This window comes from Plasmodium yoelii, assembly GCF_900002385.2.
Source record: "Plasmodium yoelii strain 17X genome assembly, chromosome: 14".
Taxonomy (NCBI): domain Eukaryota; phylum Apicomplexa; class Aconoidasida; order Haemosporida; family Plasmodiidae; genus Plasmodium; species Plasmodium yoelii.
In genome coordinates, this window is record NC_036186.2 from 2615107 (window position 1) to 2632046 (window position 16940).

Below are 16940 nucleotides of genomic sequence, written 5' to 3' on the forward strand. Positions count from 1 at the left end.
AAGTTTAATTATAATGTCTAAGTATGTGGTATATACATTTTTAATAAAATCCACTTTACCTTACATTTTTGGATGATGAATTAATTGCGTGCAAATTATCATTAATTTTTATTTTAATACAATTTTCGTTAATAAATATTTTTTTAGTATTTATGTATAAGGTAAATAAAAAGAAAATTGCTAAATATACCATTCTTAAAATATGTCTATCACTATACAATTATGATTATAATGAACATGTAACAAATTGTATATGTTCCTTCATTTTATGTTAGTATTTATAATTTGGATGGAAAAAAACGTCGAATAAAAAAATCATGAAAAAAGTTACAAACATGGTATATAGAAAGAAAAATGAAAAAACAGTTATAAATTCAGTTGATGAGAAAAGACCAATGGAAATAATTATAAATTCGGGTTATAGGAAAAAAAATAAGGAAGAATTCATAAATTATGTTTATGAAGGAAAAACTTTATTATTAAATATATATAAACTTGTTCAAGCTGGCTCTACGTCATTTATTAATTTATTTTTTTCGTTTATAAAAGAAAATGTGACTCATTAGAATGATAAATTTAATTGGCTTATATTTGGAGGTTCAGAGGTTATATCTTTGAATTTAAAAATTATATAAATTTAAGCAGTTGTAAATCAAGCACATTCGTTTATTCGTATAAATAATTAATGTTATTATATATAGATAATGTTGAAGTTTTATTTTTCCGTTTTGTATATAAAAATATAAGAATGAATATAATGAATTTTCTATATGATAAAATTCCCTATCATAACTGATTTATTATATTTTACTTCATTAATTGGTGTTATAAAAATAAAGAAATATAGTGATTAACTATTAAAGTGTGGTAATATATTCTCAGCGAGTATGATGAAAATAAAAGTTGCTAGATTAAATGAATTATATTTAAAAGTTTGGAAATAATGATAAATAGGTAATTTATATAATATTTTTTATTGAGTGTAATTTAATGTTATAATATGATGTTTCATTTGACCATGGTTGCTAATATGAATATTTTATATAATTTAATATAAATGGTATATTTCAAATTATATGTTCAATATATATAATATGATAAATAAAATTACAGGGTATATATCTTTAAATCATGTGATATTTTACTCATCTAAACAAAACAAATATGGTTTTCTTAATATTTAAAATAGAGAGAGATAATCGTAAAACTATAATAAAATGAAAAACATTCTTAAATACAAATATTGATACTAATGGTGTATTCATAATATTTTTTAATATAATAATTTACAATATATATGTAATCATTTTTTTTATTAATATTGACATATTAATTCTTTCTGGTGTATACGATAATAGAAAAAAGTGTTTTTATAAAGTATTAAAACCTGTTATTAAATAAATTTAAATTATCTTAAAAATATATTTATATAGCAAAATTGAAAAACAATATTTGAATTTAATTTATTATATATTTTTTATAGTTAGAATATTTTATTTTTTAGAAAAATATTATTATTTATTCAAAGCGGAACACAAACAATATAATATTATATCCATTAGTATTTTTAAGGAATATAAGAAATTTAGGGCAACAGTTATATAAATAAATTCTATAGATAATACACAAAATGAATAGATAAAAATATTGTGATAGTTCCATATATATATATGAATTTTAAAATTAATATTATAGTTATATATATATTCATTTATTCAAAAATTTTAGAATAGCAAAAAGCTGCAAATATAGTTATTTTTTGAATAAATATCAAGTTATCATATTTATTTCTTCTACATAATGACATTTATTTAATAAATAAACAAGCTAAAAATGAAGGAATTCACTATTTTAAAAAAAATTGTATACTTTTCGATTTTTATATATTTTTTTGATCATAAAAAAAATGTAAGTTGCTACAACATTTTTTTGGTTATTGACAATATGCCTTTATTTTATATGAGCAATATATTATTGTTTCATGTATTGAATAAAATATTTGTGCTAAGTTTAAGAGACAATTACAATTTATGCTATGTAAATATATAAATATATTTTAATAAATACCTTTATTTCTTTATAGGGTTTATATGATGCAAATGTAGATGGAGTTCGATATTTTCAAAAAAAATCAATAAATTTTAAAAATAACAGATTATTAGAATGTGCAAGCAGTAATGAATTTACTTCAAATATTGAGTATTATAATGGTAAAAACGATTTTGATGATGAAGAAATAGAGGATTATCTAACAAATAATGGTTCAAATAAAAGTAATTACAAATGTAATAATCAATCACATACTTTAAAAGGTGTAAATGATAGCACAACTGCTTTAAGTGATGAGGGTACGGATGCAGTGGCATGTATATCAAAACAAAAGTATAATACAAGGAATGATGAACTAACAGTGCAAAACATATCTGATAATAGCGTAAACAAAAATAATTCAAAACATATACGATTGGAAAATAAAAAGCACACATCATTGAAAACTAGTAATTTCTTGAACATTGATGATCATAAATTTGAAGGGGAATATAATAAAATTACTTCAAAAAAATGTGATCGGAAACCAAAACATGGTGGTATACGTGCAAAAGTCTTAAAATACGTATATAAGTTGGGGAATTAAAGCCATACTCTTTTTTATGATTTTATCCCCATGAAGAATCATAATTTTGTTTCTATTTTTGAGTTCATGGAATTTGAGTTTCAAATTAAGATAACTTGGAATTCCGAAAAATATATTTGAGAATAAAACTAAATTAAGACAATTGCTCTTTGCTATTATTTTTACTATATACGTTTAAATAATTAAAAATAATATTATGTATAATTAAATAGTAATACTACCAAGTATTATAAAAATAAAACATTTTAATATATTATGAAATAGAAAAATTTTATTGGATATTTGCTTTTTTATTATTATTATTATTATATATTTTTTAAATTCTTAGATATCAACTCATTCTATAATGAATTTTCGTATGTTTCATATTTATTACGAAAATACTTTCCACTTATCTTAATACATATTAAATTATATATTAATGCAAATTTTAATTAATTAATTTATTTATTTATTCATTCATTTTTTTAATTATATTTAATTACAATTTGTAATGTTTTTAAAATAACTACAACTTAAATATATATATATATATATATATATATATTAATAAGGTTAAAACAATATGTAGTGTCTGTATATATATGGGTTAAGCCTTGTGGTTCTATTTTAGGGTTTATATATTTCGGGGTCTACATAAAATTGCTAAATGTAACAAATACCAAAATATAAAAAAAATTGTTATCCCGCCAATTTATTAACCTCTAAACGAAGTCTAAATCTGGAACACATAATGAAGATAAAAATTAATATGAATGTAATAAAAAGATGTTTTTCAAAGACTGTAATATACACATTCGATGTGCTAAGATAACATAAATATTAAATATTGTTAATATATAATGTCATTATTTGATATTTTCATGTTAATATTTTGCTAATTATGTAACTCAGAATATGTTATATTATAAATGTCTATTTATTTAAAAAGGATGATTCTTATATATACCACAATATACATTTATTTAGTTTATTTGATTAAAACGGTTATTTTTTTTAATATAACTTATGTGTGATATATCACAACTTATCGATTTCTTTTTATGAATAACATGGTTACCTTTCATTTCCTATTTCGTAATTTACAAAAAAAATTTAAATACACCAAGGTTTATCACACACAAAAGTGAACATTTTATTTTGTTGTAGTTATGCTAATTTTTACTTTTATATCGTTCTTATGCATATTTAATTAATGAAAAATATAGATCAATATCTTTATCGAGTTTTACATTTGTGCACATATCTGTATGCAATTTTTGAGATCACCCTTAAATAAAAAGGTGATGGGGTTTGGACAAAATGAATAATATGTTCATTCCTTTTTTAACATACTATATATGTTAATGGTATGTTATAGTTTAAATGATATATATAATATAAAGTTTTAAGAGAAAAAATTAAAGTTTTTTTATAATGGTAGTTAAAAATATATAAATAAAATTTAATGTAAAAAGTGTTGTAAAAATTATATAAATAAAATTTAATGTAAAAAGTGTTGTAAAAATTATATAAATAAAATTTAATGTAAAAAGTGTTGTAAAAGTTATATAAATAAAATTCAATGTAAAAAGTGTTGTAAAAGTTATATAAATAAAATTCAATGTAAAAAGTGTTGTAAAAAATATGTAAATAAAATTTAATGTAAAAAGTGTTGTAAAAAATATATAAATAAAATTTAATGTAAAAAGTGTTGTAAAAAATATATAAATAAAATAAAATGTAAAAAGTGTTGTAAAAAATATATAAATAAAATAAAATTAAGTTGCATAAAATGCTAAAAAATATATGTATATATACATATTAGTGTCAATTTGTTTGAAATTGCCAAAAAACATTGTGATAATTAAATATTGTATGTGCTATTTTGTATTATGCCATTTTTTCTTTTAGGAAGCATTGTCTAAATTTAATGATACTAGATTGAAGAGATAATATTATTCTATTGATATATGTATCAGTGCCAATGGATATTCTTCAATTGGGAAGTTATTATAACCGTTAAGTGCCTTAATATTTTTTGTCAGTTATTATTCCACATTACTATGGTATTGTTTCTAAAGTAGAGTTATTTATATGGCCAACTATATTGATTCGAGACATCTGCAATTAGGATTTTTTTTATTATTTTAACATGTATATTTTTTTTTTTTTTTTTTTTTTTTCATTATATGTAATATATTTTTTCCCTACTTGACATGGCTCTCATCATCATATAGAAAGTGCGTTTGAATATTTATACGCATCTTGTTTATGTGCCTTTATTTCATATATTTTGCCAAATGCCTTGTATATATATTTTTATATGTATTTATATTTCATTTGTCCAACTTCGTACCTGTATTATTTTTTGCCTAACATAGTATCCATATTCCTTTTTTATCTTATCTGTTATATACTCAACTATTTCTTCTGACTTACCTGCTATTTCCTCAATTACTTTTTCTGCCTTACCTGTTATATACTCAACTATTTCTTCTGCCTTACCTGTTATATACTCAACTATTTTTTCTGACTTACCTGTTATATACTCAACTATTTTTTCTGACTTACCTGTTATATACTCAACTATTTCTTCTGCCTTACCTGTTATATACTCAACTATTTCTTCTGACTTACCTGTTATTTCTTCAATTACTTTTTCTGAATTGTCTGTTATTTCTTCAACTATTTTTTCTGACTTATCTGTTATTTCTTCAACGTTTTTTTCTGACTTACCTGTTATATACTCAACTATTTCTTCTGCCTTACCTGTTATATACTCAACTATTTCTTCTGCCTTATATGCTCTATCCTCAATTACTTTTTCTGACTTACCTGTTATTTCCTCAATTACTTTTTCTGACTTACCTGTTATTTCCTCAACTATTTTTTCTGCCTTATCTGTTATTTCCTCAACTATTTTTTCTGACTTACCTGTTATTTCCTCAACTATTTTTTCTGCCTTATCTGTTATTTCCTCAACTATTTTTTCTGACTTACCTGTTATTTCCTCAACTATTTTTTCTGCCTTATCTGTTATTTCTTTTTTATCACATCTTTTTTTTCTTTAGTTCTTTTTTTTGGCTGTTTATGAGAATTTGGACTCTTATAAGAAATTTTAATATTTTTTGAGCTATTTGAGTTATCGATAAAAATGGAATGTATTAGATCATTTAGTATGGTATTTTGTTTGTTTGACACTGATATTTTCACAATCTTATATTCTTAAGTAGGTATATATTGCTTTTTTGTCAACTTGGGTTGGTATTGATTAAACGAGTACCCATGTACTCATCTCAACATTGTACTTGTTATCCAAAAAAGAAAGTTTCCCCATACAAGAATAGGACCCAAGTGATAGGTTGTTCGTAATCTATTGATCAGCAATAGTTCTATGTTTTTAAAAATTATTATATCATCCGATGGAATACGCTGTTCATAATATGTTTTAGGATCTTTGTAATTATATAGATTTATAGAAGCATTCAAAATATTAGCTAGCTTAGACATAGACACATTATCAACATATTCAAATGTAATACACAAATTGAATGTAATACACAAATTGAATGTAATACACAAATTGAATGTAATACACAAATTGAATGTAATACACAAATTGAATGTAATACACAAATTGAATGTAATACACAAATTGAATGTAATACACAAATTGAATGTAATACACAAATTGAATGTAATACACAAATTGAATGTAATACACAAATTGAATGTAATACACAAATTCAAATGTAATACACAGATTCAAATGCAATACACATTTAAATATAATACATATTCAAATATAATACACATATTCAAATGCAATACACATTTAAATATAATACACAGATTCAAATATAATACATAGATTCAAATGTAATACACAAATTGAATGTAATACATATTCAAATATAATACATAAATTCAAATGTAATACATAGATTCAAATGCAATACACATTTAAATATAATACATATTCAAATATAATACACAGATTCAAATGCAATACACATTTAAATATAATACACAGATTCAAATGTAATACACATTTATTTTATTATGTAGATTTTGAAATGCATTATCAATAGATGAACATAGATTAGAAGTTTTAGCTAGCTTTAATTAGTGGAAAATCATCAACGAATGTAAATGTAATAAACAGGTGTAAATGGAATATACGACACTAATAGATTAGATGTTAGTTTAAATGCAGTATAAATTTTTTATAATTACAAATATCGTTAAAATCATATTATTTCACAGGCTCCCTTCTTCAGAATATAATAATTTTTAGAAACATGACAATATTGCTCATCAATAGATCTTAAAACAACTTCAACTTGGCGTCGTTCTTCTTTATATGGATCCCTTTGCTGTTTTCGGATGCGTTACATACGTTCTCAGTGAAATGAGTAATCATTGTAATCAATACCTTTCCCTTTCTCCACTCCTTAGCAACAATACTTTTCTTATAAATCAAATATTGCTTAATATCAGTGAATTTTTTAAAATACCATACCTTTCTCAAGGCATTCCTTTCTAAAGATAATTCAAATGTCATCGATATTACATTAGATTATTTAATATATTATCTAATGCATTTTTTCCTGATTTCTTATTTTTTATTGAAAATTACAAAATTAAGTAATTCTCTATTCTCCATAATTTTTTGTATCATATATATAGCTCATAGTGATAGATATTAATCTTTTTTTTCATTTTCGAACCCTTATGGTAGTATTTTATTTCCAATGACTTTTGCGCAATGTATTTTTGTTTGTGTTGAGGTTGTTTGTGTTGAGGTTGTTTGTGTTGAGGTTGTTTGTGTTGAGGTTGTTTGTGTTGAGGTTGTTTGTGTTGAGGTTGTTTGTGTTGAGGTTGTTTGTGTTGAGGTTGTTTGTGTTGAGGTTGTTGTTGGTGTTGAAGTATTTTCTGCTGTTGTTGGTGTTGAAGTATTTTCTGCTGTTGTTGGTGTTGAAGTATTTTCTGCTGTTGTTGTTGTTGGAGTATTTTCTGCTGTTGCTGTTGTTGTTGGAGTATTTTCTGCTGTTGCTATTGTTGTTGGAGTATTTTCTGCTGTTGCTGTTGGAGTTGGAGTGTTTTCTGCTGTTGCTGTTGGAGTTGGAGTATTTTCTGCTGTTGCTGTTGTTGGAGTGTTTTCTGCTGTTGCTGTTGTTGGAGTATTTTCTGCTGTTGTTGGAGTATTTTCTGCTGTTGTTGGAGTATTTTCTGCTGTTGTTGGAGTTGGAGTATTTTCTGCTGTTGTTGGAGTTGGAGTATTTTCTGCTGTTGTTGGAGTATTTTCTGCTGTTGTTGGAGTATTTTCTGCTGTTGTTGGAGTATTTTCTGCTGTTGTTGGAGTATTTTCTGCTGTTGTTGGAGTATTTTCTGCTGTTGTTGGAGTATTTTCTGCTGTTGTTGGAGTATTTTCTGCTGTTGTTGGAGTTGGAGTATTTTCTGCTGCTATTGTTGTTGGAGTACTTTATGCTGTTGTTGGTGTTGAAGTATTTTCTGCTGTTGTTGTTGTTGTTGGAGTATTTTCTGCTGCTGTTGTTGTTGGAGTATTTTCTGCTGTTGTTGGTGTTGAAGTATTTTCTGCTGTTGTTTGAATATTTTTTTTGTGTTGGAGTATTATTTTCTGATATTGTTTGAATATTTTTTTGTTGGTGTTGAAGTATTTTTTGTTGGTGTTGGAGTATTTTTTGGTGTTTTTGGAATATTTTTTGGTGTTGTTTGAATATTTTTTGGTGGTGTTGGAGTATTTTTTGGTGTTTTGGGAATATTTTTTTGTGGCATATAATTTTTTTCTAGAATTGGGGTACTTGTTGATATGTCTATATTTTTTTCGAGATTTTGGGTATTTGTAGTTGGGATGTTGATATTTCGAGATTCTATAATTTCTTTTATAATATTTAATATATCTTCATTTTCTAAATTCATTGTGTTATTTGATATATTTTCACATGTTTCTTGTTTTTCTTTTTCCCACATCCAAAATTTTTTAGCATTGTCATAATCCATGTTCCAAAAATTTAAATTATCTTTCTTATCCCAACTCCAAAATTCTTTAGTTTGTTCATTATCCCAATCCCAATATTCTGTAAGTACTTTACAATTATACTCTTTAACTTTAGGAGCTTCTACTACGGGTCTTCTTGTCGAATTTCGATTCATTCTTTCTCTTTCTTTTTGTTTTTGAAATTCATACGATCGTTTTTCTAAATGTCTTTGTGTTCGTTCCGATATTAAACAGGAAGTATGCTTTTCTAATATATCGTTATGGTACGGTTGGCCATTACTAAATGGATTTGATTTACCCTCTACAAATCTATTTTCCCAATCTCGTTTGGTACCAGCATATTTAAGGTATCTTTCATACATTTTATCTACTGACGACTGTGCTGCGGCAGACGAATCTGTAGCACCACCTTCGCTATAATGACTATTTTCGTTATGGTCGTTTACATTGTTGGATTTTTCTAGCGTTTTTATGTCTTTCATGTCATTTTTGGCATATATATTTTTATTATCAGATAAAGAATGGCGGCTTTGAGATGGTGAACATGAGGCACTCTTATTTACATTTCTTTTCAGTATTTTCTTTGTATATTTTTTTGGTGGCGTAGGTTTCTCACTAAGTGCTCGTTTTCTTGAATTTAAAGGGCTTAAATTATTATTATTAACTACAATAGGTTCTTCTTTTTCTTTCTTTATTAAATTTTTATCAATACTATTTTTAATTTCTTTTTCTTTCTTTATTAAAATTTCATTAGTGCTATTGTTGATTTCTTTTTCTTTCTTTATTAAAATTTTATCAGTACTATTTTTAATTTCTTGTTCTTTCTTTATTAAAATTTTATCAGCACTATTTTTAATTTCTTGTTCTTTCTTTATTAAAATTTCATTAGTATTATTTTTAATTTCTTGTTCTTTCTTAATGGCTTCAGCTTTGTCTAACATTGCATAATAATTAAGAATTCGACGTTCGTTCTCTGCAAGTATTTCATCAACAGTTTTAAATTCTGTTGTTATTGAAGCTTCATCATTCGAATCAATCCCTGTATTTTTGGATAATTCATTAGTGGGTTCAATTTTTTTCTCTTCATGTTGTTCACTAATGGCTTTTTCTTCTCTAAGTTTATGTACTACATTAATAAGATCCATTCCGATATCTTTATACAACCCTTGCTTTATATACATGTCTCTTTTTTGTAACGATTTACTAAGGCTTTCTGTTTCTCTACTTTTGAATATTTCGTTATTATTTTTATGGGTCATATGGATAGGAGTACATATTTCTCTATTTTGGCACGTATCATTAACCGAATTCATATATTTATTTGTGGCATTATTCTTAGTTACAATATTTAAATTCATAATATTATTATTCACATTATCCAATTTCAATGGATTAAATTTTATTTCTTTTTTAATTGAAACATTTTGATTACCCTGTCTTTCTATTACATTATTAATATTTCTATTTTGTTCATAAGAAATAAGCATATTATTGTTTTCATTAATTAAATTAGGAAAATCGATATTATTTTTTTTGAGGGGTAAGTTAGGTATTATTGTCACTTCTTTTTGAAATCTAACCTTTTTTTTAATACTTGTTTTTGGCATACTATCGTAATCCTTATTTTGTCCATAAGACATAAGCTTGCAGTTTTTTTTAATTATTGAACTATATGATTTAGCACGTGTGTTTTTAAGTAAATTTTGTCTTTTTTCTTCTTCATATTGAGTATCTTGATCATCGTTTTTTTCTACTACATTATTAATGTTCATATAATTATTGGAGTATTTAAATTTCTTATTACTTTGTGGTGATGATTCAAATCGAATATTTTTACTTCTTTTACGTGAATTATTTTTTTCTTCTTTAATAATTTGTCTATCTTTTTTTTCTACTGCATTATTATTATCTTTCTTTGTATTTAAATTATCTTTTGTAGTTTCAAATGAATTCTTAAATTTTACAGGTGTATCTACATCATTATTCTCAGTATTGGGTAATCCAAATATTTCATTAGCAATAATAGGTTCATCTGAATTAAAAAAACTTGATGGAAAAAAGGAACTAGTAAATTTGTTATTGTTTGACTCTATAGCTGAATTTTCTTCAGTTTCATCTTTCTTATTAATGTCAAAAGAGCCCAAAAATAAATTTGAGTAATCTGGTTCTTCTGAACCTTCGTCGTTTGCTTTAAATGGGTTTTCAAAATTTTCCTCGTTATAAAATGTTGATGGCAATTTTCCGTCATAATATTCAAGTAATCTACGGTGTTCTTCTTGTGTTAAATTGTTGACATGAGCTTTCTTTGTATTAGAATGATTGGTTTCTTTAATTTTGTCGCTCTTAGTCATTTTTATAGGTGTTTCTCCCTCTGGTTGTTCATCATCGATTTTCTTTGCATCACTATCTTTTAATTTATAGCTTTCATAAAATAATTTCTCATCGTTATAATGGTGTCCTAAGTCAGATTTATCACTGCAATCATTTTCACTAGTAATTTCATTCTCATTAACAATTTCATTTTCACTAGCAACTTCATTTTCACTAACAATTTCATTCTCACTAACAATTTCATCTTCGCTAACATTTTCATTCTCATTAACAATTTCATTTTCACTAGCAACTTCATTTTCACTAACAATTTCATTTTCGCTAGCAACTTCATTTTCACTAGCAACTTCATTTTCACTAATAATATCATCCTCAATAACAATTACATTCTCACTAATAATATCATCCTCAATAACAATTACATTTTCACTAATAATTTCATCCTCAATAACAATTTCATCCTCTCTAGCAACTTCTCTCTCTAACTGTTTGCAACAATATTTTTCTTTTTGATATATTTCCAAAGGGATATATTTTCCTAATACCGTACTACTTCCTAATGCTGTTGATTGATTAGATAACTTAAATGAGTCACATACATCTTTTCCATTCTCAACCTTCTCATATGATGTTATTGTTTCAGAATTACTATTAATATTATTTTTCATAGCCTTATTGTTTTTTAAAGTTTCATCTTTATTATAAATTTCTTTAGCAATTTGAAGATTTCTAGAAACAAATGTCTTTTTGGTAAACTGGTGATTTTTTGAACCAATTAATTCATTTGAGGCATACTTATTTTTATAGGATTTCTTTTCCTTCAGTTCTTTTTTTTCAACCTGAGTAAACTTATCACTATTATAACAACTCGACGACGATTTCTTTTTTAATATAGTTTTTCCTCTTTTAAAACAACGTGATGAACTACCAGAACTTTTACTTGAGCAATTTGATTCATTATCAACATCACCTTCTTCAGAAAGCTTAACTAAATTTGAAGCTTTTTTCTTCAACTTTCTTTTTTTTTCTAATTTCACAGATTTCTTATCATCTACTATGCAATTTTCTGAATTAAGTGATTGATCAGCCAACTTTTTTATACTAATTTTTTTTTCTATTTCATCTAAAGCAATATTGAGTTGTGATTGTTCTTCCTTAACAGGTGTGATATTCGATGGTTTTCCATTCATCAAATCTATCATTTCAGAAACATTAAGGTCAGCAAAAATTGTGTACATGTATTCCTTTGTTGATATGTCATTAGATTGATTCTCGCACTTAACCAATTGATAACTATTGTCTTTTTGTTCTACTCTATTTTCTAAATCAGGTATATCTTTGTTCGATATAATATAAGTGTCCCCTAATTTCTTATCATGTGAAAGTACAATATGTTTCATGTTTGACAAATTATAAGAATTCAAATCTTTTTCATTGTTAATATCCAAATCTAAGGACTCATTTTTTGACAATTTAGTGACATCATCATTTTTAATATTCTCAGCAATATCAAATTTTCGAACTGGTGCCGCCGGTGTAATCCGTTTAGTTGTACTATAGTTTTCTTCGACTTCTCCTTTGATCAATTCGTTCATTTTGGAATTTCGATCTGTGTTACAAATCGAATTGCACATACTGTCATTTGTCTTTTCATTAATTTTTTCAACAATTTCATTGGCATTTTCCCCTAATACAAGATATCGTTGTACAAGACTTTTACACACGGAACATTTTTCATAATTATGCTTCTTATGCTTTCTTGAGCATCTTTTAACTCGATTACGTGAATGATAATATTCTTTCAATATATGGGATTCCCCACATTCAACACTTTGACGAAGTTTATCATATTTCTTTCCTTTGTTTCTATAGTATTTTTCCTTAGCAGCATAATACAGCGATCTTTCGTTAATACGCTTTTCAACATGTCTTTGTAAATTATGAGAAACATTTGCGGCACCGTCCTTTGGATTCTTTCTATTTTTTAAGGATATATGTAGATTTACATTAACTTTCGGCCTAATAACACATGCATTTTTTGCAAGTGGTATATCACCGTTAATCATCGAAGATGATACCATTTAAATAAACAACAGGTTACTCGACCCCTCGGGTATTTTTGTGTATTATTTTAAATGGTTAATAAATAATTAAATATGTTTTATAAACAAATGGCTATAATAAATGTTTATGAATAAATAAATAGTTGCTAGAGAATTGTTTTGTGAAGCATACGTTGCAACACACTGTCAAACATTCAAATAGTTAAACTTATATATATATTATGAAATACGCATACATATATGCATATGCTATAAAAAAAATTATGGGGGTATATAAAATAAAAAAATAGGGGTATTATGCTATGTTTTATGAATAAAATTAATTTATATATTACAAACAATATAACTAAAACAATTAAATTATTATTAGTATAACGACAGATTTATAGTACAAATTGTATAATAATGTAGAATGTAATAAGCAGTCGATGTATGTAAAAAACCAAATGGTTGTGCGTGTAATATATGTATTATGTATATAATAATATAATATAAAATGGGGTAAGGATATGAGAATACTTGAATTCCAGTCAAAAAATTTTGGTGAATTCAATATCCATACAATAAAGGTTTTTTTGAGAGTATTCAAAAATTTTAACCATATAAAAAATGAATGTAAAAAATTTTAGTGTAATAATATATAATAAAATATATATAATATTTGTTTGTTTTTATAAGTATACTTTTTAATATTTTTGTTGTGTAAATATTTTTATTAAGTATTTTTTGGGGTTTTGGTATAAATTAGTATTAATTAAGATAATCTTTAAGATATAAATAAATACTTAAATATAAATATATTTTTTTAAATTTTATATAAATTTAATTTAAATAATTAAAAAAATAATTTAAATAATTTAAATAAGTAAAAAAATAATTTAAATATATTTTTGATATTGTTTTTTTAATATTATTTATGCATACAACAATTTGAGAATTATTTTTGTGTTTACGACTAGCTATTTTTTCAACTTAAAAAAAAAAATTACGCATTTTTTTTATTTTTATTTAATTATGTATTGGTATTTTGGTGAGTTTATTAATTTTTTTAATGTCTTTATGGGGCCATTATGGGTTTCAATGTGTATTCTCAAATAAACACTAATATGTTCTGAGATATTTTGATTTATTCTTTTTAGATAGCATACCCTTATAACATATGTATAATTATCATTTAATTATTTACATTTATTTATAGTATTATTTTTGTGATTAACTTTAATCTTATAAAAAAATTTTCATAAAAATTTCTTCTTATAGTGTGGTATTTCGTACTTCACAAAAACATATATATCCAAATATTGATATGTGCACAAAATTTCGTGCATACACAATTATATACCGAGTTCTTGAATTTTTCAGCGTGCTTTATATTTCTACATGCAATATTAATTAAATACATGGACGCAAATTACGCAACCTCAGTCATGTGTACATAGAAATTGGTGAATATATATGTATTCTCAACAAAATAAAGTATCCCTTTTACTTGCCTACTTAAATAAACACTTATACATGAAATTTTATTGAAACTTGCATAATATTTTATATTTTTTTATTATTTTTGAGATATATATTTATTATATATTAAATAGTTCTCCGAGTTTATGTAAGTATTTTTACTTATATTATCACTTATGTATATATCATTATCTATATTTATATAAGGATTTTTATGTATATTAACATTGATACTTATATGGGCATTCGGATTTGTACATAAATTTTTACCTATATTACATTGATACTTATATGGGTATTCGGATTTATACATAAATTTTTACCTATATTACATTGATACTTATATGGGTATTCGGATTTATACATAAATTTTTATTTATATTTGTGGTTTTACTAAATTTGCAATTTTATTTAATAAAGGTTAAGCACATTTACATTTTTTTTCACGTATGCTTCCTTTTTCAAGGGAATTATTGTCGGCATTCCCTTTAATTAAAGGCATATTCTCATTCATACTTTAATTTTCATTCATTTTTCGTATATTCCAAATGTATTTATTTAATGTAGAGAGGAAATTATTTATGGTAATTGCTTCCTTAAAGCTTTTTTTTTTTTTATAAATATATTAATGTGCTGAACATTTTGTGAATTGTTATACATTTTATATTTATATTTCACAAAAATTAATAATGGGAAAGAATATGGATTATCAATTTTATTAACTTGTGTAAACTTATGATTTATTATATTATGTTTATCGAAGTATAATATTGGAATAATATTTTTCTTCCTATATAATTTCGCTTAAATATAAAAACAGTTTTATTGTAAAATATATGGAATATCTTCCTTTACGGTTATTTTTTATTACACAAGTGTAATTTCTTATTTTTTATATAATGTTTTACTTATTATTACTTCCCCTATCCAATTTATTACAATACGATTGGGTGTTTTAAAATTATCTTGAAACAGTGAATTTCTTTCGATAATAAACCTTCAAAAATAGGATGGTTAATCATAATGTTAATTGTAATGACAATAATATTATTATTTTATAATCATTAAATAAGCTTTTATGATATTCTATCTTATCAAACGTCTCATTATAAAAGAGTTTCCTCGTCAAATAACAAGTATTTTTAATTTATTTTTAAAACATGATGGCATATTGTGCTTGACTTTAAATGTGTGTACTTACATTTTTTCTTTTACTAAAGAATGAAAAAAACTGGATTGTTTTCTTTTTCTTTTTTTTATTATTCCTAATTATTTTCATTGTGAAGTATTTATATCTTCCAAAATGAAATTATTGCATATTTGATTGAGTGTTAATTTGCTTGAAACTCAAAATATAGGTGCAAACATAGATTTCCCATACTAGTTACACATATATGAAATAATGCATAACATGACTATATTTTTACATACCAATTTTTAATATTATTTTGGGGATGGATCCCATTTTTACGTTTGTGAGTGTTTAAAATGTGTAATTTGTTTTTACATATCCAATAATGGGTATATGTATTTTTTTATGAACGGCTATGTGTTGACAAATATGATACACAAATATATACATATTTATAATATATGCATATATTAAAAAATATATTATACATAAACACATCGACTATTTTTACCTTCCATTATATATTCATATATTAGGAAGTGATACAAATAATTGTTATTTATTTATAAAAAATTAAAGGAAATATTATTCGATATATATGGGAATGAAAACCTCCTAATGTATAAAAAACGATTATATTCACTGAATCACATTGAGAGGTAGAATACAAAAGAAAATGCAAATCGAAAGTTCAATTTTGTATAACAAAAAAAACATATATGATTTTTCTGTATGCTCATTAATTATTTTTATATAAAATACAATATAAATATTTTTAATTTGTGAAACTTCAGATTATATTTTCTTTAATTAATGAACATAAAAATGAAATAATTTAATTTAGTATAACAAAATTAGTAGTATGTAAATGAATATATATCAAACGAAATCAAATAAAAAATACACATATAAATTAAAAATACTTGTATAATGAGATATTAACATAATTTTGTTAATTTTTACTTATTATTTTATTACATAAACATTACACAAAAAATATGTATAAGAATCAATTATAAAATTAATCCTTTATTATGATTTTAATTATCTTTTTAAAATCTGTATAAATTCATATTTTTATTTACTATAAATATGTAATGAAATATAAAAAATATTTTTGAATAATATATAAAATATTGCCACATACAGCTAGCAAGAGGACCAAAATAATATATGTTATGTAATATGCATATTAAGACATAACAGAATGTACATATAAAAAACAAACAAAAGTGCTTGAATTTGTATTTTATAAAGAAGAACATTTAACTTATTTAAAGGCACTATATATTTTTTATTTATTTCTTAAAAGGG

General features: G+C 24.0%; 2 protein-coding genes across 2 annotated transcripts; one reads left to right on the forward strand and one right to left on the reverse strand.

Annotated features, from left to right (window-relative positions):
* Positions 1-1833: 1833 nt before the first annotated feature.
* Positions 1834-2635, forward strand: PY17X_1467800 (fam-b protein; the record flags this gene model as incomplete). The annotated part of the gene is made up of 2 exons (XM_022957742.1): positions 1834-1908; positions 2084-2635. 2 exons carry the CDS (start codon positions 1834-1836, stop codon positions 2633-2635), a joined length of 627 nt encoding a protein of 208 aa, XP_022813083.1.
* Positions 2636-8251: 5616 nt separating this feature from the next.
* PY17X_1467900 (conserved rodent malaria protein, unknown function) lies at positions 8252-13051 on the reverse strand (the record flags this gene model as incomplete). The annotated part of the gene is made up of 1 exon (XM_724714.3): positions 8252-13051. One exon carries the CDS (start codon positions 13049-13051, stop codon positions 8252-8254), a length of 4800 nt encoding a protein of 1599 aa, XP_729807.3.
* Positions 13052-16940: the final 3889 nt, after the last annotated feature.